General features: G+C 45.2%; 1 protein-coding gene across 5 annotated transcripts in view; it reads left to right on the plus strand.

Annotated features, from left to right (window-relative positions):
• The window catches only part of RPTOR (regulatory associated protein of MTOR complex 1), a 253,515-nt gene that overhangs the window by 143,938 nt on the left and 86,943 nt on the right, over positions 1–22,634 (plus strand). For all 5 annotated transcript variants that reach the window (XM_019542272.1, XM_019542274.1, XM_019542273.1 and 2 more), the window contains 2 exons: positions 10,940–11,040; positions 11,229–11,373. In XM_019542272.1, coding sequence (XP_019397817.1) covers positions 10,940–11,040; positions 11,229–11,373 — 246 coding nt within the window. The remainder of the gene's footprint in view (positions 1–10,939; positions 11,041–11,228; positions 11,374–22,634) is intronic.

The raw sequence follows: 22,634 nt of genomic DNA on the forward strand, positions 1-22,634 counted from the left end.
AAGTGTGATACTAAAATTACCTTTGTTTCCATTATAACTATTATGGAGTGTGTCAGGCTGGAAATCAGTAATTTATTAGTGTCTGTCAGTCACTGATCAGATGAGTAATGATTCACTAGGAGCTAATTTAGAGATGAAGTGGGAAAACCAAAACCCCAAGAGGCTGCGCAGCAGAAAGAATGTGAGTAATTGGGGAAAATGTGGAAATCATGCTGTAATGTAACAAAATAACAAATCTGTTCAATGCCTGCCAGAGAACCTTAATTAATCAGAGTTACTTTTAGAAGAATATGTTGGAAGGGAGGCTGAAGGAGAGCAGGTGGCTAAGGCAGTAATTTTTTTCACCTCTGGAGATCCTAGTTCAAATTATGAACAGGCCAAGCACAAAAATAAGCTATTTGGCCCCTTCTTAGTTTCGGGTGCATACTGATTCTGCACAAACCACTTGTTTAGAGTGGCACATCTCCTCTGGAGTCTCTCAGGACGGGGCAGAAAGGGCGGGAGTGCCAGATCGAGATGTGTTGGTTGGCAGATGCATGAGGTGGGAAAGCCAGATATAGTGCAGTCAGCATTAGGTTCGCTAGCCCAGCTTGAAAATGAACCCAAATCCAGCCGAATGAAAGCTGCCTCCCAGCTTTCACTCCCACCCTGCTACCTCTCTGCAACCAACAGGTTTCCTTGGGGATCGTTCTCTGGAAGCCACACGCTGGCACATCTGGGAGGGGAGTCCAAACGTTGTGGACTTTTTAATGAGCTGTTTGAAACATTTGGGGTGCTGTTTTTCTCTTGTAGGCTCAGCTGATCCTGTCCCCAGGAATTTATAATGTGAGGAGGCCCTTCTTCACTTTACTAGCCCTTGATTTGATATAGTTTTTTTCTCCTGGCAATGACCAGGTGCTTCCTTGGGTAACAGTATGTGCCAGCTGCATGTCAGTAAAGTAAAACTTTCAGCTCTCTTAAAGGCTCCTTGTGGAGCTCTTCCTATTGTCAGAACCAAACTCTTCCTACTACTCGGAGCTCTGTTCTCGGCTCCCTTTCTAGTCCCAGCTTGAAATCAAGGGGAGTTGCTTTCATCACCTTTCTTTCCCAAGGGTTAGCATGCCTGGCAGGTTTTTGCAAGCTGCAACCTTCAGTCTCTTACCTTTGCAGAGCAGCCATTGAGAATGACATTTTAGCTGAAAGACCCTTCCAGGTTTGGTAAGAGCCTTACTGGCTTCATCCTGTGCTATTCTTTTAAGTGGTATCCCCAGCAAACATTAGTAATCCCTCCTACACTGGCTGAAGAAGTGTTATTGCCATTGGACGCTCAGCAAAGGTGTGAAGTACAGGACATGCTTAGCACTGTGGTTCTCCCAATGCTGTCCAAGCCCATGAACTCTTCAGAGTGGTTCCGTACCATCACTCTTGCAGAAGGGTAAGGTGTGCCCTTATAGATATAAAGGCAATTATAGGCAAGTCCTGATACTTAACATTTAGCATCTTCATATTTTGCTGCTCTCCTCTGTCAAATCTTATATCAACTTGGTGAATAGAGACCCTGAGTATTCCTTAACACAGGCACTTTCCTAAACATGTATGGGAAAGGAGATTAGTTAGAGTACCCATTGCATACCTGGCTCCAAACACCAATGATTTCCTTGCCGTAAGGGTCCTTTAATCTAAATAGCACATCATGCACCAATAAAAACAGTCCAAGGTGAATAGAAAAGCAGAGAGAGAAAAAGTGGGAAAGTGCTGGGAAGAAATCTGCTTGTTAGATAGTCCCTTTGGAGACTACAAACTTTGAACCAAAACCAGGCAGTCTGCAACCCCTGAGGTTCTTCTAGAAAACTTGATAAAAGGCTTCAAACTGAGCCTTTATGTTTGGGGAATTAAGCTTTTTGGTAACCAAAAGATAATAGCTGTACATTGGCACCGTATTTATCTTTCAAACATGGTTCATCAGTACTTGAGCTGAGGCAAGACTTCAGGCTTGTTTTGTGGGTGATAATCTGAAATGTTTTGTTTGGTAATAAATCACTGGTTTTATTGAATGGAGCACTTAGTTTTATCACTATTGCTACAGAGAGTATACTGCAAAAACCTATTGTGTGTGCGAGGTAAAGATCATGCTCAACAAGATGGTTTTCATGGCAACCCTGGTTCATTTCTTAATAAAGGTAGACGACAGGGCTGCAAACAAATGCACGAAGTTTTGGAACACTCCGGGACAAATACTTCTGGAATTATACATGTTTGTTGTACGTCTCAAGGGGCTGACCGAGGTTTCAGGCTTCAGGCAAACCAGTTAGGAATTTGTCTGCTGCATTTTGGCTTCAGTAGTCTGCGATAAGTGTGGGAAATGGGAAATGCTGCCCTTCGTCCACTGAATCACTGAAACGTCTTTCTAGTGGAGTGGCCACAGTACAAAGTTGTGACACTTGCCTGTCTCGTAGCCTTCCCCTTGCTTATACCCTGACGAGCGTGGGTAACGCAGGAGCCCCACAGGACCCACTGCACTGAGTGTCAGGAGCGGGTGGTTTGAGCCCTGCAAAGACACCTCCTCCATCTTCTGCTTCCTCCGGTCTTAAGCGTAGGCTGACCCTGGATGAGACTCCTGACAGCCGCAGAGAGCAGCAGGAGTTCAGCTGAGGGTCCAACAGGCCAAAACTCTTAGGTTCAGGGAAACATCCCAGCTCTGAAGTTGCCCCCTCAGTAGTTATGAAACCATCAGAGAATATTAATTATAACGTCTCATTTCTTCGATGCTATATTATAATGCACCTCTCCGTGTCATGATTCTCTGTACATTGTATGTTCATTAGCAAAGGTAATGAGGAGGAGCTGCTGCTTGACTGAAGGGGAGCGTGGCTTCCTTTGAAGTACACGTTTCTATTGTAATTAAAGTGATTCATAGGGTTTTTGCTAAATTCCTGACAAGGACGTTGACAGTTATACCTGGCATAAGCTGTTTAGTGACCCTGACATTTTGTAGTCCTTACTTTTCACAATAGACTGCAGTGATTTAGGGCTTTGCAAAGACGACTGTCAGGGATAGTTGATGGAAGAAGCAATTGAAACTGTAGAGATGTTAAATTGCAGCTAACAGCTGAGAGCTGAGACAGCTTGGCCTTTTTTCCCCTCTTTTTTTTTTTTTTTGCTCAGATTTACAAATGAAGACTTCTGGTCCCCACTGTCAAGGTTTTCTGATGGTTGTGAAAGCATAATATGAACGACACCATGAGAAGTAAAATCAGGAAGGCAGCAAAATCCCACATGGGAAAAACACATTATGGAGCTCTGCTGCCTTGTTTGTCTTAGTGACCACGTATCCAAAAATGTAAAAGGCTCTTACAGTATTATGGGCAGAAGGCTGCCTTAAAAAGAGCACGTTGCTCAAGCTGATACCTTGAATCTCCTTTTATTTTTTTTATCTGAAATACAATTTAGATGCTCAGGTCTGAAGCAGATCTGCTTATACAGCGGAACGCTGCAAAAATAAATAAAATTAAAGTTAACTTATTTCTTAAGGGGCATGGAAATTACACTATTTAGTATAAGCAATCAGGTTTTCATTTCATCCTAAACATGGCGAGAAAGCAAATAAGAGGTAGCTTTTCTTTTCCTTTTTGTCCTTTTATTACAGGTTTGTTTTTTTTTCCCTTCTGGTGCTAGGATGTGGCTCCCGAAGTAATGGTAGAGGCTGCTATCACTGAATTTCCAGAATGGGGTGATCGACTCCCTAGGATTGGATGCTGATGTAGTCATTTGATTATAGGGTGATTAATTAGCCACTGATTAAGTATTACTGTGATTGAATTGATCTTTGCACACACCTGAGCATGAAGATATTCTCCTCCAACCTCTAGAGTTAAACCTTGATTTCCAGATAAAGATTATTGGGAGTGACTATCATCAGGTGGCATCTGGTTAAAACCTCTTTGCTGAGGTCATTCACGGTGTTGCATAGGCAGCACGAGCTGTCTGCTCCTTGGTGCTGTTACAACCTCAGCTAGAAGCAAAGACTCCTGATTTATTTTTTTTCACTCTAAGATGTATTCTGTTAATTTGTCCAAACGTTATTGACCCCCTGTGTTAATGTGCAGAATAAGCGTACAGGTCAATGCCCCCTTTCAGCTGCAAACCCTAGCAGGCGATCCTGTAGGTACTGGTGTGTTGGTTTGAGTATGGCTGTGCCTGCCTGCCCCTGCTCCCTTTCTGCTCCAGTAAATAACACTGAGCGCTTTCACGTCGTACACGGGTCTTCCACGCACAAGGTCAAGCCTTAATCAATCTTCACAATGCTGGTGCGAACTACAGAAGTATTGTTATTCCCATTTTACATGTGGGGAAGCCAAGGTATGCAGAGAAGCAACCTGCCCCCGGCCTCCTGACACTTAAGATTATTGGTGGGGTAGGGGCTATACTCTGTTGCCCCTCAAAGACAGTTGTTCTTTTGCATAAAACTTACCATCAGTCTTGCCAAGGTTTCCAGCACTGTCACTGTGCAGGATGAGTGCCTGTCCTGGTCAGGTTTATATTGTTTTTTCAAAGCAAATGCATTTTAAAATCCAAAATGAAAAGCATTCCCTTCTAAGGAGCACTGTTTCCAGTGACGCGCCTTTTAGCATCCAAAATGAAAGGCCACCCTAATCCTCAAGAGCATAGATTCGATTATTCATGTTTTGAGGAGCAGCTGTGGGAGCAATGGTTGTTTCAGCTTGTTGTTCACAGCTAAGCCCACCAGAAGAAATGTACCCCCTGAGCATCTTCTGGGTGATAAAAAGACTGGAGTAGGAAACTCCTCTTAGCAATCGTCCCACCTGCTTCCTGTGGTAGGAAATCCTGAACTCTGCATTGATGGGAGTGCAGAAATGCTGTGCAGCGCTAGTAATTTGGGGCACCTACAGACAATTCACAAAATAAACTGAGAGGTTTCAAATAGGAACCTGCAGGGTCACACACATTCTGCCCTGTTCACTCTTTCTTAGTTTTTGCAACAGAATTGTCTCGCTGTTTTTTATAGTAAAAAAATTCAAGTGAAAGCAGAGCTGGTATTTTCTGCAGGGGCCTTTGGTACCTGCCCAAAAGATGTCACATTCTCAGTTGCTAATTCTGGGGTGCTAATGCAGTGATTATAGCTCATCTTATTTAAATTGGTAGGATCTGGGTGTACGTTTCAGAGAGGTGCATCGGAGATGGGTTACGATTTATGGTTGACAGGGGTTTTGCTAAGCCAGTGACACAGTTGCTCACTTCCCATATATGTGGTCCTTGGGAGCTCTAGCAAAATTTGTTGCTAACTATAAAAATGAAGAATAGGACCACAAATATTATTGATATTTTTGACATCCAGAAATAAGAAGGTAAAACAGCTCCCTTGTTAGTGCACACAGACCTAATCATTCCATAATCAAAATCTCTTTACTGTCTGTGCTAAATCAAACACTGCAATTCAGTTCAATTGTCATTATTTCAGTGGAAAATTAATGTTGAACCATATAGTTCCTTAGATTCAATATTTTTCATATATTTTTATTTAGGATGTCTAAGCTGTAATTTAGAAAGAAAAAAACCCTATCTCTTTTTGGAGTAGGAAGAACTCTGTTGTTGTTCAAGTGAAAAAGGATGTAATTACCAAAGATGCAAACAATGCTGGGGAGCTTTTAAGAAAGTTGTGCAAACAATGGAAATTAAAAAAATAAAAAATTCTAAAGAGCATCTTTGCGTGGTGTCTAATTGGTCCCTTCCGGGGTTGGTCGCTACGATTCCTGTGCTGTAATAGTAGGACTCTCCATAAAGAGATTGATATGGAAAAGCAAAGCACTTGGCAATGTTGCTTTTAGCGGAAAAGCACCACGGTTTCTTTCTCTGTCTATTTATTACGCACGCAGAAGAAATGCTGTGACACATTTTAGTTTAATGGAGTAAAGCTGGACTGTTACTGATCCATTCACACGTCTCGTTGGGCAGGCTGCACATTTCCAGAGCGTGCTGATCGTGACTGATCTCTGGTTCAGTCTCAGTCAAGAAGAGCTGTGCTGGCAGAGTGCCAGTCGTGCCCGCTCTGAGCCGGGTTTGAGCATTAAGAGAAGAGTTCAGAACCAGTGTGAATGGGCTTGGTCACTGCTGATGGGAAGCGGATTAGTGCCGGAAAAGGAGTTTAAAATGGCATTAGTCTGAAGTGGTGGATGGATGGATGGATCCAGTAGGTCATGGAAGGCCAAAGAGCAGTCCAGAGCCACATGTCTTTTAACAAGGGCTCCATCCTGAAGAGACTTTGGATCCCAGCACATGTGGTTTGGGCTCATGTGGATCGCATCCAAAGTTTGTCGCCCGTATTGAAAATGAGCGAGTACAATGTACGTTCCGTTTAATTTCTAGCTCTCAGCGTGTTGTTGGTTCAGCTCTTGAATGGAGCAAGTTGGGAGTATTCCTGACGCCCAAGCTCTGTTTAGAAATAATAAGACTGTTTGCTGGCGTGGGGAAGAGGCCTGTCCCTTATGTCTCCTTCAGATAAAACACACATCAAGATAATGCTGTTCTGCTCATAGCCCGTTCCTACTGACTGGTATCCACAAGTGAACAGTTGCATGTGGCCTCCTGAAAAAGCTTTTCAATTAAAATCTCTATCTCTGCGGAGTGCAGAATAAGTCTGTTGTTCAATCTGTGCGCTGAGGTTGGCCACAGTAAGAGAGGGTTATTGTTATTTTCCTTCACTGAATAAGTTTGTGTTAGGCAGCTGCCCCCAGGGTATTCATTCTCAGATTCATAAATTTTGAGGCCAGAAGGAATCACTACGTTATCTGTTCTGACCTCTTTTATATTTGAGGCCACCTAAGTACCCCCATGTTGAGCTGAATAGCTTGTGCTTGGCTAAAAGCTTATTTCCTGTAGAGGGATCTTGACTTCATCTCAAACATCAGAAGATAAGGAAACCCCTATCTCCCTTGTTAATGTGCACATAGCATTAGTTGCTCTTGTTAGAAATAACGCAACTTGTAACTTGAATTTTTCTGACCATCTCTTCCCTTTGCTGAGTTCTTATATGTTTCTTAGGTAGCATGAGGAGTATTGAGTGCTTGTTTTCTCTCCGTGAAGATAGCGATCAAGTCACTCCTTGCTCTTCATACCAAGCTAAACAGATTGGGTCTGCCATTTCAGGGCAGTTTTTTCTGCCCTTTACTCAATTTTTGTTTCTTTTTCTTTTGTACAGCTGTCAAATTTTCAACAGTCCTGTTAAAAGGTAGACACTGGACCTGGACACAGTATTTCAGTTTGTCTGACCAAAGCCATGTGCTGAAGCGAGGTCACCTCCTTTCACTAGGAAACGAATATTCAGCATAGACCGAAGTGAGGGCTAAATTGAAAAATGTCTCTTCAGCCCTGTATTTGGCTCAATAACTATGATAAAACTCCTGTTCTGGCAGAACAGACTTAAAAGACTGTGGATTGTATTAAACATTTCAGAGTAGTACACACAGTACAGCTGCCATAATCTCTTGCAAATCCGCTGTAAATTATCGGCCGCTTTGTCGACTGTTCAGCTGACCCTGGGCGACTCTTGTTTTGCTTTCTTGAAAGAGGGTCTCTGTGTGTACGGATTTCAGCTCTGCATCGATTTCTTATAGCCCGGCACTAGCCTTTGAGGAGCTCGGCCTGTGCGGCTTCCCGAGCCTCCTGAGACACAAGTGAAGTAAGTAATAGATCACTGCTGGGAAAGCTGCCATCACAGGAATTGATCAGTGTCACTTTTTTTTCCTTTAAAAAAATGAAATAAAAGTGGAAATTGCACTTGTGGGCATTTGGATTGTGACACCACGACATCAGTAGACTCCCTCTGCGTATTGCTGGCAAGATCTTCCTGTTTGTGGATGTGGCGGTTTACTTCCCATCCCAAACCTGGCGTTATCTGCGGATGTGAGCACTAACCGTGGGAGCTGAGGCCACTAGCTAATAACTGCTGCTTATCATCTCCCTTCACATAGTATTAGCCTTCTCCTGACACTTCACAAGAAAGAGACTTACTCTCTTCCAAGAATATTAAACACTGTGGACAGAAAATTCTTTTAATGCATGTTTTACTTTGTAAGCAATGGGATATGGGTGGAAATGGGGTGAGTAAGATGATTCAGGTGATCGTACACTGCACCTTGCATCAGCCAGTGCTGTCTGAGTCTGGATTTGTATTTATTGGGGGCAGACAGACTCCTGAAAGACAGCAGAGTTCAAATACAGCCAAAGTGGTGGTCAAGTGCAGCACCTCGGGTTGTGGTGCGGTTTTGTGTGTGATTCTACGGTTCCACAATGCAAGTGTTTGGCAGCAGCCTGATGGCTTACTGGCTGAAAGGTGGGCCTCAAGGTGACCTTTGCAGTTAGTCTGAGAATGTAAAACAGGAGGTGTTTTTTAGACAAAGTCTTGTTGAATCCTTCTTGCTGCTCTGCAAATGTAATATAAATGAAGAGCACACGTCTCACAGATTCACAGAAGTTTTATTCCTGGTTCTCTTTCACAGTCAGGTCTTTGTAGGGCACGAGTATTAATCCTACACATCCATCTTGCACCACTGCTGGCTTCCAAGAAAATGGGCACATTCCTCAGAAAGCCTTTGGTTGTAGGATCTGTCTTGGGTTGAAATAAGAAGCCACTGAATGGATGTAAATGTTTTACCTGATTCCTTGATTACGCTGATTAACTTTTCACCTAGATGCCATGTTGGCAGCAGGATGCTGTAGTGATTGAGATATGAAGATAGATGACCATCCTTCTATTCATTTGGGGCAGATTTTCACAAGGGAAAGAATTGCGTATAGTTGAAGGAAACAAGTGCTGATGACGTCTGTCTCAGGCATGCATATACTCCCTGTAACCTACTAAAACAGTAGCCTGGCTTGAATAATGAGCATCTCCCTAGGTCTTACTTCTCCATGGACAGACAATACCTTTCTAATTAGTGTACAGCAGCAGGGAGCGATAAAGTATGCCTGTTACCCTCATAAACCTGTAACAGTAGGAGCTGCGTGTTCCAGCGCAGGGCGCACTTATTTCTGATTTGTCTCTGGCTGCAGAGTTCAGCCTTCTGCGGGAATGGAAATCCATCCCGGTGCACAGGGAGCCGTTGAGCATGAGCACAACGTTTGTATTAATCATATTTATTATTACATACACTTCAACCAAAGAATTGGGGAGTGGATAAAATGAAAGGAGACAAGCAAGTTTGATCAGAAAATGGTGGAGGGTACCCTGCAGAACCTAGCGCCTATCCCTTCCATGCTTTCCAAGATACCTTTCCCTCAGCTCAACTCATTGTTTCTTTTCCTGGCTTGTGGCCCTTCATCAAACATGCAGAGGCCACAAGCAGATCCAGATGACATTGCTCTTTTCGTGGGAATGAAGTTTCCTTGTGATTGCATTGACCTCTACTTAGAATCATAGACAATGAGGGCTGGAAGGGACCTCTGGAGGTCACATCTAGTCCAACCTCCTGCTCCAAGCAGGATCAGCCCCAATTCTATCATCCTAGCCAAGGCTTTGTCTACCTGGGTCTTCAAAATCTCCAAGGATGGAGAGTCCACCACTTCTCTTTGGTAACCTGTTCCAGTGCTTTACTACCCTTCCAATGAGAAGTTCTTTCTAATCTCCGCCTTCAACTTCCCTTGCTGCAACTGGAGCCCATTGCTCCTTATCCTGTCATTTGCCCCCACTGGAACAGTCCAGCTCCATCCTCTTTGCAACCCCCCCTTCAGATAGTTGAAGGCCACTATTAAATCACTTGTTTAGTGATAGCATTTCATATTTATTCCATCATTTTCATAGAGACAGAAGATCAACTCACAGGACGGTGATTTTTGGAATCATTCTTTTCTTTGAAAATCTGAACTGTTTTGCTTTTCATTCACTCTTCCAGTTCCTCCCCAGTTACCAGAGACTGTCAGCTGTAGGAGTTTCTACCAGTACAGCTGTGCCAGTGAGGGTCCTGAAGCGGTGTGATTCCTGACTGACATTGCTGTGCTAGCAGAAGCTCCTAGTACACCCAGTAATATTGGTGGAACTGGGCTTTTACCAGTAAAGCACATTTTGCTTGATGGTGGTGGCTCAACTCTAGCAGTATGAAGCACCGCTTTTCCACTAAAGTTGCATCCACACTGACAGTGCTTTGCCAGTAGTGTATAGCAGTATTTCTTCCCTGCCAAGATGCTCCTAGAGTAGGTATGGCTTTGAGTTTTCCAAATACTGAGTGGACCTGCAAGTCTGTTAGCTGTCTCTCTCACCGTTCTTGCACACGTGGTCCCCAGACTATCTGACTGGCATATTTTGATCTATACAGCACACTGGTGTGTCTGCTCTTGAGCCGTCATTTTACTTTTCACCCTATTATTTTTTTGGTTGAAGAAATTCAGTCTCAGCCATTTGAGCCCTTGGTCAGTTTAAGTCCCAGGAAGACAGAATGCAGCCAGCGGGGGGAAGGAGCACAGAATAAAATGCAGGGAAACTAACAGGTGGAGGAAGATGTCTGCTGGAACGTGGACATTGTGCAGAGTCCAGTTGTTTCAGGAGCAAATACCAGGAAGCTTCCAAGGTGGTAAAGTGACCAAACACCTTCTGTTAATAAAATAAAAGCTACATTATGGTGTCTCTTGCGGCCCTTGGAATGGGCTTCGTGTTACGCATATATTTAATGGTGCCATATGTAATTTCATAGATTTCATAGACATTAGGGCTGGAAGGAACCTTGGAAGATTATCGAGTCCAGCCCCCGCCCAAAGGGCAGGAAGTCAGCTGGGGTCATAGGATCCCAGCAAGATAAGCATCCAATTTACTCTTGAAGGTGTTCAATGTAGGTGCTTGAACCACCTCCGCTGGCAGACTGTTCCAGACCTTGGGGGCTCGGACACTAAAGAAATTCTTCCTTATGTCCAGCCTGAAACTGTCTTGCAGTAATGAAAGTCTCTCTTCTAGGATTCCTGGAAGACTGAATGACAGGAGAACTCCCCTGGGAGAACTGAATTGGATCTTCACAGCGATCACAGACACCATTGCATGGAACGTCCTGCCCAGAGGTAGGACCGTCTGGCAGTTAAGCCATGGTTCATTGGAGACCAGCGCAACCTTCTCAGAACAAAGAGGGCAGGGGAGCGAGAGGGATGTAGTTTCGTGTAATCCCTCTAATTGTTGTGGTACGAGTGTGAAGTGAAAGCCAAAAGTATAGCATGATGTCTTGACTGATCATTGCATTGTCTTTCTGCAGATCTCTTCCAGAAACTCTTCAGGCAGGACCTCCTGGTGGCAAGCTTATTCCGCAACTTCCTGTTGGCAGAAAGGATTATGAGGTCTTACAACTGTACCCCGGTCAGCAGCCCACGTCTACCTCCCACCTACATGCATGCAATGTGGTAAGTCCCTACTGGGGGTTAACTCCTGCCCAGAGGTCTCACCCTGATTTTAGAAGCTGCAGGCAGGCAAGGTTGTTACCACCTGACTCTCTACAGCCTAATCAGGATGGAAGGGACGTGGCAACTTAGTACCCTTCTCCAAATATATTTCTCCTCTGTGTGTATGGTAGCATATTAATACAATCCAGATGTCATTCCATAATGCAGAAATCTCACTTTGGCCTTGTAATATTTCAGTCCAAATAGAAAAACAGTGGGGCATCAGCTACCCTTGTTTTCTCAATGCAAAGCTCATCCCCACTAGCTGTACTGGGGAGAACTGGCATGGCTGGGGTTAAGAAAAGAATTCTTTTGACTTTTACAATGGAAAGGAAAGAGAGATGAGATTTGCCACAGAGTTCATTTCCCGTCACCCTGCTTCTTTATAGATGATTAATGGAAATGCAAATGACAGAGTTATTATGGAAAGCTTCTTAAATGCATTCCTGACTAACAAACAAATGCTCAGTGAATACAAAAAACCCTCCTTGTGATTCTTAGTCTGGTTTAATTAAGGCTAGAATAGTACAAAGCTTGGCTAAGTAATACCTGATAGGGTCAAGCTAGCACAGTTCCTGTAAGAGAAAAAGAATGCCTCTGTATTCTGCTAAAAAGCTAATAAAGGTAGAGAGAAAGGTAATGGAGGGGGCTTAATTTGCCTGGATTTTGAAAAAGCTTTTGAAAAGGTGCCTCTACAAAACTGTGGAGAAAAATGAAGTTAGAGAAAGGTGCAAAATCATGTCATGGAGAAGCTGGTGAAGGTAGCAGGAAGCAGAAGTTGTGCTGCATGAGTCTTCTAAGGAATGCAGCGAGGTTAATAGTGAAGTGTCCTGGGGTACAGTGCTGGGACTGTGATTTAATACATTCATTAATCATGTTGGAGCAGGAAGTAGACAGTGATTAGATTAGAAGGTTACTGATAATGCAAAGTTGTTCCCATTAATAAAAAGCATAGTGGGATTATAAGAAATTTCAGATGGATTGAAAAGCATCGAGAAGCTGGGTGGCCTGGGTACATAACCCAAAGCTACTTGTGCATGCTTTGAAATGGTAGGAACTTTGAAGAGAAAAAATTATAGCCATTGTACATATGTGCTGAAACAGGAGGTAAGATGTCTGCATTGCAGGGGCAGAAGATGTGGCAGACTACACTAAGTAAATTCTCCCCCAGGTAGTGGTGTCCGGTTGTGACAGCATCTGAAGGACAGAGAGAACCTGGAAGCCTCCTGAGAAGGACAGTGCATATGGTAGATGGGCAGAAATTACACACAGTTAAATAATCTACATATTTTGCACCATGCTTATCACTGGGGCATCTGAGCACCTGTAGAACAGGTCGTCTTACAACTTGCTTACTGTGGCAGGCAGCGTCGCTCTGCTTTGCACCTGCTACCTCCCAAAGCAGGGGCAGCGTAACTGTGTTGGGGCAGTGCTCTCCCTGGGCTAGGTAACTCTGCCAAGAAGCACTGCCAATCCAGCCCCCTGCAGCACCTTGCTAGAGCAGCTGCCTTGCTTCTGGTTCAGGGGGAGCAGCATGGTCCTGCCGGGGGCTGTTCTTCCACGTTCTCTCTTGCACGCTGTACTTTGCATATAAGCATGCTGTCATGGGACCGCCTGTGCTGGTGCATGCAGTGGGTGTTTCCTTTGAGGACTCAGTGTTACACAAAAAACAAATCACAAGGCTCCATTTGCTGGCAGAAGCGCAGCCAGTTTTATTGACCTGTACAGCACCAACACATGAACACACCTGACAGCTGTTAGCCCTGGATGCTGGTGGTAAGGCATAGGCACAACTCACAATTGCTGGTGTCCCCTAAGCCTAATGCTTGTTTCCGAGATTTCCAAGCTTCCTCTTCTACATGAAGTAAGCATTTCTGGTACATCAGGCATTTACATAACAAACCTCAGCACCTCTGCCGCATCCTCAGGCATTCTGCATCAGCAGGTGTGTTTCTAGACTCCCTGGCACTGCCCTTATCACTCTACTGTCTGGCTGGTTTCTTTCTGCAGGCATCCTAGTGGTGTGGGATCAGCCTTTGGTGAGGCCTGCTTTTGATTCATACTCTTAGCAAAGCCCTTATATGAGGTATGTAATGCATTGATCAGTGCTTATATTACTCAATGAGGACAACACTCACTGTGTCTTCTGGCTTCAAACGGGTTGTGGTTTTTCAGGTAGTTCTGGTGCAGGCTCTGCCACTGACCCCTTCCATTTCCTGCATGTTTCTTGTCTGTAAGTGGGCAGTTTGCTCAGACCTCCTTTTGGGAAGTCCTTTGAGGAGGGCTGAGAAGTGCTATGTGAAGACGAGGGGTTGTATCGGTGCTGTTGGTGATAATACTTCTTAGGAGTCAGCTCACGCAGAGTTTCCTTGGGAAAAGTCGCCTGTCGGGTCTGCTTTTGCTGATTCCCAAATGGCAGCAGCTCAGAGAGAGAGACATGAAGAGGCAGTCCCTTGGCAGTCCCTTGACATGCCTTTTCAGTAGTCTTCAAAAAACATGACTTTAAAATGTTCCAGGTCACTTGTCAGCTCCAGTTGTTCTGAGAAAGTCTAGTTTAGTATCACTTAAAAAGTGGTCTATTTCCAGCATTTTTTATCCTTGGATCTGCTAATGTGTTACAGCTTTAGACCTCTCAAGCCACCTGTGAAGTAAGGAAGGCCCTGTGTGTTTTTACAGATGGGGTAAACTGAGGTGGGCTCAGAGGTGAAATGATATCATCTCCCTGGTGGGTCGGTTGTGAGGCATGGCTAAAAAATGAAAACCCAACAGTCCTGGCCCCAGTCAGGGGCTCCAGGCTGTTGGGCAGTCCTCCCTCCTCGGGGCTTGTCTTGCCCATGTGGAGTCTCTTGTATTGTCACCTGTTCTTACTTGTTGCAAGAGCAGGTTATTGCCCCTGCGAGACGTGTGACCCAGGCAGGGCATGGAGGCAGGAACCAGAACCCAGGAGGGCCTCGGGAGCAAACACAGGATCGGTCTCATCTGCATGGGTGAGTGACTGTGGCCTGGCAGATGGCAGAAGGCAAATCTACACTGCCTGCCTTCCTGTTGAGAACTCTTCACAGAGTTTGCACCTGGCAAATCAGAGATCGAATGCCTGGGAGCTTGTTTACTGGCTGGTTGTCATCCACAGCCATTTCATCTGCAGGAGGCCAACAAGAAAACCCCCAGGCTCTGCTATAATATGTAAATGGATAATGAGCACCGACACTTAGCCCTACAGTACATCAATCTCCGCTCCTCAGGGACCTGACTTAAAGCACTGAAGGTTTTCTGTTTCCCCTTTCCCAACAGCACCTCTCGTAAAACTAGTTTCCCTCCTGTTTTGTTGTTAGGTGAGAGCAGGGGGGGTCAGGTCTGCCCACTCTTTCTGCACCTCCATGCTATTGGGGGTAGGGATAGTGGATCTCTACCTCCACTTGTATGTCATGCTGTCACGCCAGGATGCTGTGCGATGTTTAGCTCCCTGGGTCTTTCAGAACAGATATTGTGGGTCCCTTCACATCTTCTGCTCCTCTTTCTTCTAGATGTAGATGTCCCTGCCTATTCTGCATCCTTCTTCTCAGAGCAGTTGTGGGGTTTGGGCCCACCCCTTCCCTGCCACAGACACAAGTTGGGAAGGCTACTGACTGGGATGCACTGATGCTCAGCTGGTACTTGGAAACCTAGATGATCCTGGGTAGAGAAGATTGCTTTTCTGCTTGGGGTCATGCTGATCACCAGACCTGGGGGCCTGAATTTGCCTCCTTGGTCAGATTGGCATGGATGATGTGTGGGGGTTTTTTTTTCCTCTGTGGCATGGAGCACAGTCCTCTTCCGAGACCCTCCTGAATACATACTAGCCAACTGTGTCCCGTCACTGCTGTGGCTGGGCATTGGCAGTACTCCTGTCTCCCCTGCTTTTACCTGTAGGGCATTAAAGGCCTGTCTTGGTATCTTGGGTACTGTGCCATGTAGTTATAAGTAAGGATTTGAAGTGATGATCTGGGGGATTCATTGGGTTAGCAGGGGACTGGAGGCCTATTAAATACTTTTGCTGTACTCAGTTCTGCTTGCTGAAATCTATCCTGATCTAATGCTGACAACTCTGTAAGAGTGCATTGTAATTTACTTTGCATTTCAGAAACGATGAAACATGATTGAGCAGTCTCATCTCACTGACACCGGAGAAGTATGAAATAGCAATAAAATGTAAAACCCAATCAAGTTAAAGTTTCCTTCTGTTTATTTGTAGTGCACAGGGATTCACCAGATACACAAGCAAACTGTCAAATAGGCCCTTACTTTAAACTGCGTGATTAATACACAGCCACTGAACTCTTCCTTTTCTCCACGCTCTTCCCTTGCAGTACGTAGTCTCTTCTTAGCTGATGAGGATGTTCTCTTAGACCGTGTTCCTCACAGAAGGTAAAGAAAGGCGAGTGATTTACAGATCATAGCGATAAACACTGAGTGGATTCCCAGCTTCGTACGTGCTGTGCTCTCCTCCCCCTGCCTCTGCCCTTCTGGGAAATGCTGGTCAATTGTGCAGCAAAGCAGCCCTGCAGCACAGCGTGCAGCTCTCCTCTGTAACTGGGAACATCCGTACAGTCAGGCTTGAGGAAGCAAGAGCATCTCAAGCTTCTCAGAATGCTCTCAGATGCCTGGCTTTCAGGTGAACAGGCTCCAAAAACTGGAGTTCACTGCTCAAGTGTGCGTGTGCATGTGTGAACATGTGTGTGTTCACTCCCCCTCCAGCTTGCTTTATGGAGCTGGGCGCTGGAGCCTCGTTAGTTCTGTTGCTGTTTCCTGGCTGATAGAAATCCATAAAGCAGTTGACAGAAGACTGTGGCAGTGCGCTGTTCAGCTGTGAGTGCACCAGAGGGATGCACATATGCTGTGAAATGTTTTTTCCACTTGACTTGAGCATCACTTTATCTCATGAATAATTATGGCAGTCCCTTTCGAGAAGTTAAATGCAGACCATTTTGTCCTGTATCTTCTGATGTTTGTCTTTGTGCTTCTGCCTCATGACTTTCCCTAGGAAGACCACAGCCAGTCAAAATGTTTTTAACACTATGGATTCCTATTTGAAACCTCTGGGTTTGCACATCTAACCATGCTAACATTGCATGGCACCCCACAGCACCCTTGGAAGGCACCCCAAGGCACCCTAGACTCTGCTCATGCTTTATATCACACAAGAGTCCTGCATAGGTTAACCCACTGTGGGAGTTATCTCTGGTCCAGCAGTGGCACCGGAGGTGCCTATATATAGGAGTGTCCATCTCTTCTGTCTTAGTCACCTGTGAATTTGATAGCCATGATTAATGAAGTCAACTTTCTCACTGACCTGTTCGGTAGATCCTGATTTTCTGTTCTTAAAATCACCTCTTCCACCCAGAAGATCAAGCAAAAGAGCAAATTTTGATCTGCGGCCAGTTTTCATCTGCAAGTCAGCCAGCATTAGGCTTTACTGACAGGGGACTGAATAGGGTTGTCAGAAGACCCAGCTTCTGGGTGGTCGTCATAGAGGACAGTTGGGTTGTCCTCTGTTGATACGAAACTCTCTTATGTCCTCTATTTTTCTCTTGAAGAGAAAAGGCGTCAGGTTTTGTATCAAGGCAGAACTTATTTCTTCTCTTGAAGAAAAATAGAGGACATAAAGGCGTTGGGTTTCATATCAGTAGAGGACAGAGTAGCAGAAAACTGGGATGTCCTCTCTGATGGCCACCCTGTTCTGCTCCCATCTCTGCCAGCCACTGACCTCTTGTGTGACCGTACGCTCATCAGCCCACCTCCCTGTGCTGCTCTTCCTTCCTCCCACCGTTTGTCATGTCAGTTTTGAATGAGGACGGGCAGCGCCTAGAGCAAAGGGTCTGGGTTCCTCTGGGGGCTGCCATCATACAAGTCGTAAAAACATACACTGAGCATCTCTCCAGTTCAGTGTCTACAAGCATGTCATCTTTGGTACGCAGGACAGGAGAGACCTGCTGTCTTGTCTGTACTACAGTCTTGATGGCAATGGACTGTGGGAAGTAGTCAGCTGTGATCACCAGCCTTGGAAAGGCAGCAGTGTATTTAGACACATTTCCTAGTGTTGCTAGGGCCTATATTAAAAGCCAGGCATGCTAATTTTGCTGTGACAGAGCTATGATTTATTCATAATAAAGAGAAATATTGCTCCAGTAAATATACCAAGCACAGAATCCTAGCTGAGAAGGAAACTCCACTATAACATCCCAATTACAGCAGAGGAAACATCTTGAACCTTTGAACGTTATTGGGGAATGCTGCAGAAAATCCCAGAAGTCTGCCATGAGGTTTTCTCACTGGTTAATTTAGAAAGGACTCTCCATTTGGCTAACCCAGAAAAATGCTAGCATCTCTGCAGAGCAAAATGCTTGATTTAGAGGGCATTTGGTCACTTAGTGCCTTTTGAAGGGTTCGTTTAAATCTTGTTTAAATGAAAGCCGTGTGTGAAGTTTTTCACCACGCCACCTTCATGCTGCCATTTCCCATCACGCAGCCTCCCTCCCATCCAGTTTAACGAGAAGCCCAGGGTAGGATCAGCAGGGTCTGGTTACTAACCAAGCTTGAGATCTGTTGACAGAGAAGGGGAAGGTTGTGCGGTCTTACCAAAATGTTTGCACCCCTAATGTTCACACCTGTTTTTAAAAGTGCATCTGTCTGAGCTGCTTCCTCCTTGTCTCCCCTGAAGCAGGCTTGTCGTGTTTGCAGGATTCCTGTAGAGCAGGCTGAAATTTTCCAATTCAGTCTACTAGGACACACAACTGAGCAATAGCTGCTGAAAAACAAACCTGGCAATAACTTGTTTGACAGAGTTGATACAGATTGGAGGGTTTTAACATGGGGTCAGACACATAACATGCAATCGGAGATGCTGGTCTCAATGCCTCTGGAGTCCAGATGGCTGCAGCTCCGGGTCTTTTAGCAATCCCCCAGCAAATCAACTCCAGTGTCCAAACGGAGGATGCTTGCTTTGCGGTAGGACGCAGTCTTAACACCAGCTGTTTCCAGAGGAAGAGTACATGAGGCTGAGAGAGACGTCAGTATTTCTTTCCCAAAAAATGAGATGCGAGGATTAGAAAGCATTAGACAGTCTGACTGAGCCCAGAAAATTAAAGTTAAATATAATAAGGTCTGCCTTCATGATCTACCAACTAGTATAGCACATGAGGGGGAAGAAGTACTGAAGCGAGTCTCTGTCATTGTGTTTCATTTGTGTTGTTCAAGTATTACTGTAGGCTTCCAACATGGAGCACTTGGTACCTTCGTATAATAAAATGGTCTTTAAGCAAAACTGGAAGCTCTCTGCCTCCTGCTCGTGTTTAACAGCCAGAACTTGGCAGCACCTGGGGGGGACAAGCTGAAGGCAGTTAATAGTGATCAGGAGACATTTTTTAAAAGTTGATTATGTTCCCAGTGTAATGAAATTGGTGTTGGGGTGAAGAGGGGGGAGAGATGGAGTACCAAACGTGTTGGGGGAATGTGTTTCTTTGAAAGGTCAGACAAAACTGGAGCTAAAATATAAAGCAAGACTCCATGAGCACTGCCCTCCAGGGGGAGAGAGTTAATGACAGAATTCAAGGCGGTCCTTCCCTCGTTTAATTTTTAATGTTGGGTTGTGGGCAAGTCATGCTTTTTCCCTTCCAGTTTTGGTGTAGGTCCTTAAAGACTTGTATTCCTTCAGAAGAATGGATTGTGTTTTCCAATTGCCACTGTGGACATTTTGTTGGCGTGATGGATCAGTCCAGGGGGAAGATTGCTTTCCTTCTGCGTGGCCTCCCGGGACATGCTCCATTCCACTGCTCGTGCCATAAAAGCACAAGCACCTTCCTGTCTTGCACAGCTTTTGGCTGAGTCCATCTTTAGGCTCAGGAGAGGGGTTAAAATGCACCTTTTTCCCAAACTGCTGGGCGAGCAACAGGACTGGACACGTCCTTTATGTCTGAACCTGTGAGGATCTCCATGTATCCTCCTAGAGGTGGTTGGAAATATGCCATCTGGGTCCACAGAAATAGCAGCCAGGTCGAGCAACAACTGCAAATCATGGGTCAAGCGTGTGAAGGCGACTTCTCAGTTTCACCCTCCCATCCCAAGCATGTTTGTTTTCTTGAGAGAGATGTGCAAGTACTACCCATGCCGAGTGCATGAACACTAAGACTTGGGTTTCCAGCAAGGTTAGCACAGGTGAGTTACTTCCAAGTAATCCATTTCCCAGCCTAGTGGGTCTGTCCTTGGAAAACCTCGTGTTCCTGTCCCTGTTCCTGAGATACCTGCATCCTTGGGGGCACCCCATTGAGGTCTCTGTCGGTAGCTGGCCCTTCCTTGGGGCAGGGAGGAGGGGGGAAGATCCTGCAGTCTACTCGGGATTTCACTCCTAGGCTGCGAGTTCTGCAAGAGGGCAGAGCAGGCCGGCCCAGCAGCTCTCATTGTCCAAGTATTGCTTGTCTAGAACAAAAGCGTTGCAGAGAGAGGGGCAGTAAACCTCCTCTCACCTGCCTGTCTTCCACCTGGAGACCTGGCAGGTCTTGGAAGTACTCCGGGTCCTCTCTCCAAGCCTGGCTCATGGCACCATCCATCTCATCCCCGTCGGGTTTTGTTCAAGAGCGAGTTATCGCCTCCGAGGTTTGCACTGTTATTTCCTGCAGCTTGCCCATATTTGTCTATACACCTTTTCCCAAGGGTGGCAGTTGAAACTTCAGATTGCTACCTGCTTATCACAGCATTGGGGATTTGCATTGAATTACCTCTTCTTTGCATTGGTTTCTTCAGGAGGTAATTCTTGTTTAGGTGCTGAGCCACGAATACAATCCCTTGCCAGCCCGTAAAGATTCATGACTATCCCCGGACCTCCCCAACGCTTCTTTAGTACCATTATATATTTTACCAATCCAGTAGGTTAATATTTGGCATTTTGTTTTCTAAAGAAAGATACAAATAACTTCCAGGTGTTTTTCTGGCAGTTTGGAGTATTATGGCATTGGCTTCAGTCTAAACAGCCTTGCTTCTGGCTTTTTAAAGATAAAGCGGACATTATTTGGGGGGTTTGGGACGTTGTAAGTAGTTGAATTGAGCGGAGCCTATGAAACAATTCATGTTAATCGTTAGCTCTCTAGACTACTATGGGCAGTCATATTAAAATTTGATATTGGTGATTATATTTTTCAGAAAGATAGGATAATATTGGCTGATGTGGCTGCATTGATTTTTAATGATCTGTTTTTAGAAGACTAAAAAGAGATTTGGCTTTAATCTGCTGAAATCTCTTTTTGAGCGCCCTTTAGTTCTTCCTGATAACATTTTTTTTAAACCCCCAAGACCTGATCTTGCAGGTTGCTCTGGATGTTTTTATTGAGGTATTAATGCTCCTTACCTGAAATGACTTTGAGGAGCTCAGCATCTTAGGGCTGTGCCTCTGCAGTATAATGACCTACACAGTATCCTTTGCAAGCACCAAAAATAAGACTTGAGTCGCTTCCCATTCTGCCCCTACATAATAAAACAGTTTAACAGTGCTCACCTCTGCGCATTGGCATCTACTAGTAACCGAGAGCCTCTTTTAGGAGGCCTCCCCACACCCTTCCAGCCCCTCACAGTTAGAAATATTCATCCTTTTTCTCGAAGTCAAAGTATCTTTATATATTATAATTGCAATAATTGATTCTGCTTCTGCCTCAACCAGGAATAAATATCTCCCTCAACAGCTCTGTATAACTGTTGTGCCTGCAGCCCGGGCATTTATTGAGCATGCGGGAACCATTTATCGCCTATGCTTTGAACTACGTTTGATTATCTCCTGATTACTTCTTAATTATATTGGCAGCCTATAGTCAAGTGGGAGGTGACTGCCAGTGGAGCAGAGAGGCAGGCCAGGGGCAAATGAAACAAACTGCCTGTTTTGGATCAGGGAAATAAATGTCTCTTCTAATTTCTTCACCTGAAGCTTGGATATTTTGCTCAGTCATTGTATGTGGCTAATGGAATGGAACCTGCTCTTCTGGTAGCCTTTCTGCTTGATAGTAAAGGAAACGGGTAACTAAAATCCAGTGTATTGATCATTGATAGACCTGTGCCTGCAAGTGTTCCTCCATGGAGAAGAACGGCGTAGCTTATTGATCTTAAAACAGTGCGGCCATGAACCGTGGAGGAATGAATGCTTGTGCAGAGTAAATTAGTTCCTGTGTTAGAAACCCCCCGGGAGTTCGGTGGTGCAGGATGCGCAAGTTAGCTGCTAATTAAGAAAGACCTGAAATGAATGTATATGGGGGCAGGGCTAGAGAGGTCAGCAGTTAGATGGTGAGGTTGTCTGCCCAAATTCCAGCAGAAAAGTCCTATTTTCTAATGGCACTTTGGGGCACAAGTCCATTAAAATGGAGTTCAGCTCCAGAGTGAGACACTTCTGAAGACGTTGCCCAAGAAGAAGAACAGCCTGTGCGGCAAATCCGTTCTGTGAGCTCTTGAACCAGTGTGTGGGGGAGGACCAGCAAGCAGCGGTACTGGCCAGGCAAAGTGTTGCATTGGCCAGGGCTGACCTTACTGTGCTAGATCTACTCGCTTCGTTTTCAGGGGCATTCACTTTGCTGCTGCCAGGCCTCCAGGAGACCGCGGGATGTCGTTTGAGTAGTTGTTCAATCATTAGTCCCACTGGTAAAGCATGGAAGTTGTATTTCATCCCCATCTTCCTCGAACCTTCAGCTGCCTTTAATGGCATCAGCTCTGCCCTTGTTTCACTTTGCTTGAACACCTTTTTTCCTCTCCTGGTTCCTTCATTTCCTTTCTTGCTTCTCGTTCCCTCCCCACCAAAGCTAACATCCCATGGACCAGACTCAATCGCTTCTTGGTTTCTGTCAGTATCTTATCTCTGGGTCATCTCAGGCCTGCTCTACTCCAGGTCTGCCTGCTTCCATCCAGATTAACATCCTAGCTCATCTCTGTTATCAGCTTACAATGGACTAAATCTCAGCTCAAGGTAAACACAGCTATAACAGGGTCTTTTATGTCTCCTCCCTTTCCATGCCACCAAAGCCCCTGCCTCACCTGCTGCTTGATCCCTGTGTGCGGTACCACCAATTCTGCTCGTCTTTCAGGCCTCAAACCGGGGCTTCCCTTTATGTCCTTGCAACCAGGCAGTATCTAAATCCTGCAGATTCTTTCTCATGGGATATGGCTTTTCCCATCCATCCACGCAGCTGACACTCCTGATTGAGCTCATCATCTCG

The sequence above is a fragment of the Crocodylus porosus genome, unplaced genomic scaffold (genome assembly GCF_001723895.1).
Source record: "Crocodylus porosus isolate Cpor-Errol unplaced genomic scaffold, CroPor_comp1, whole genome shotgun sequence".
NCBI lineage: Eukaryota > Metazoa > Chordata > Crocodylia > Crocodylidae > Crocodylus > Crocodylus porosus.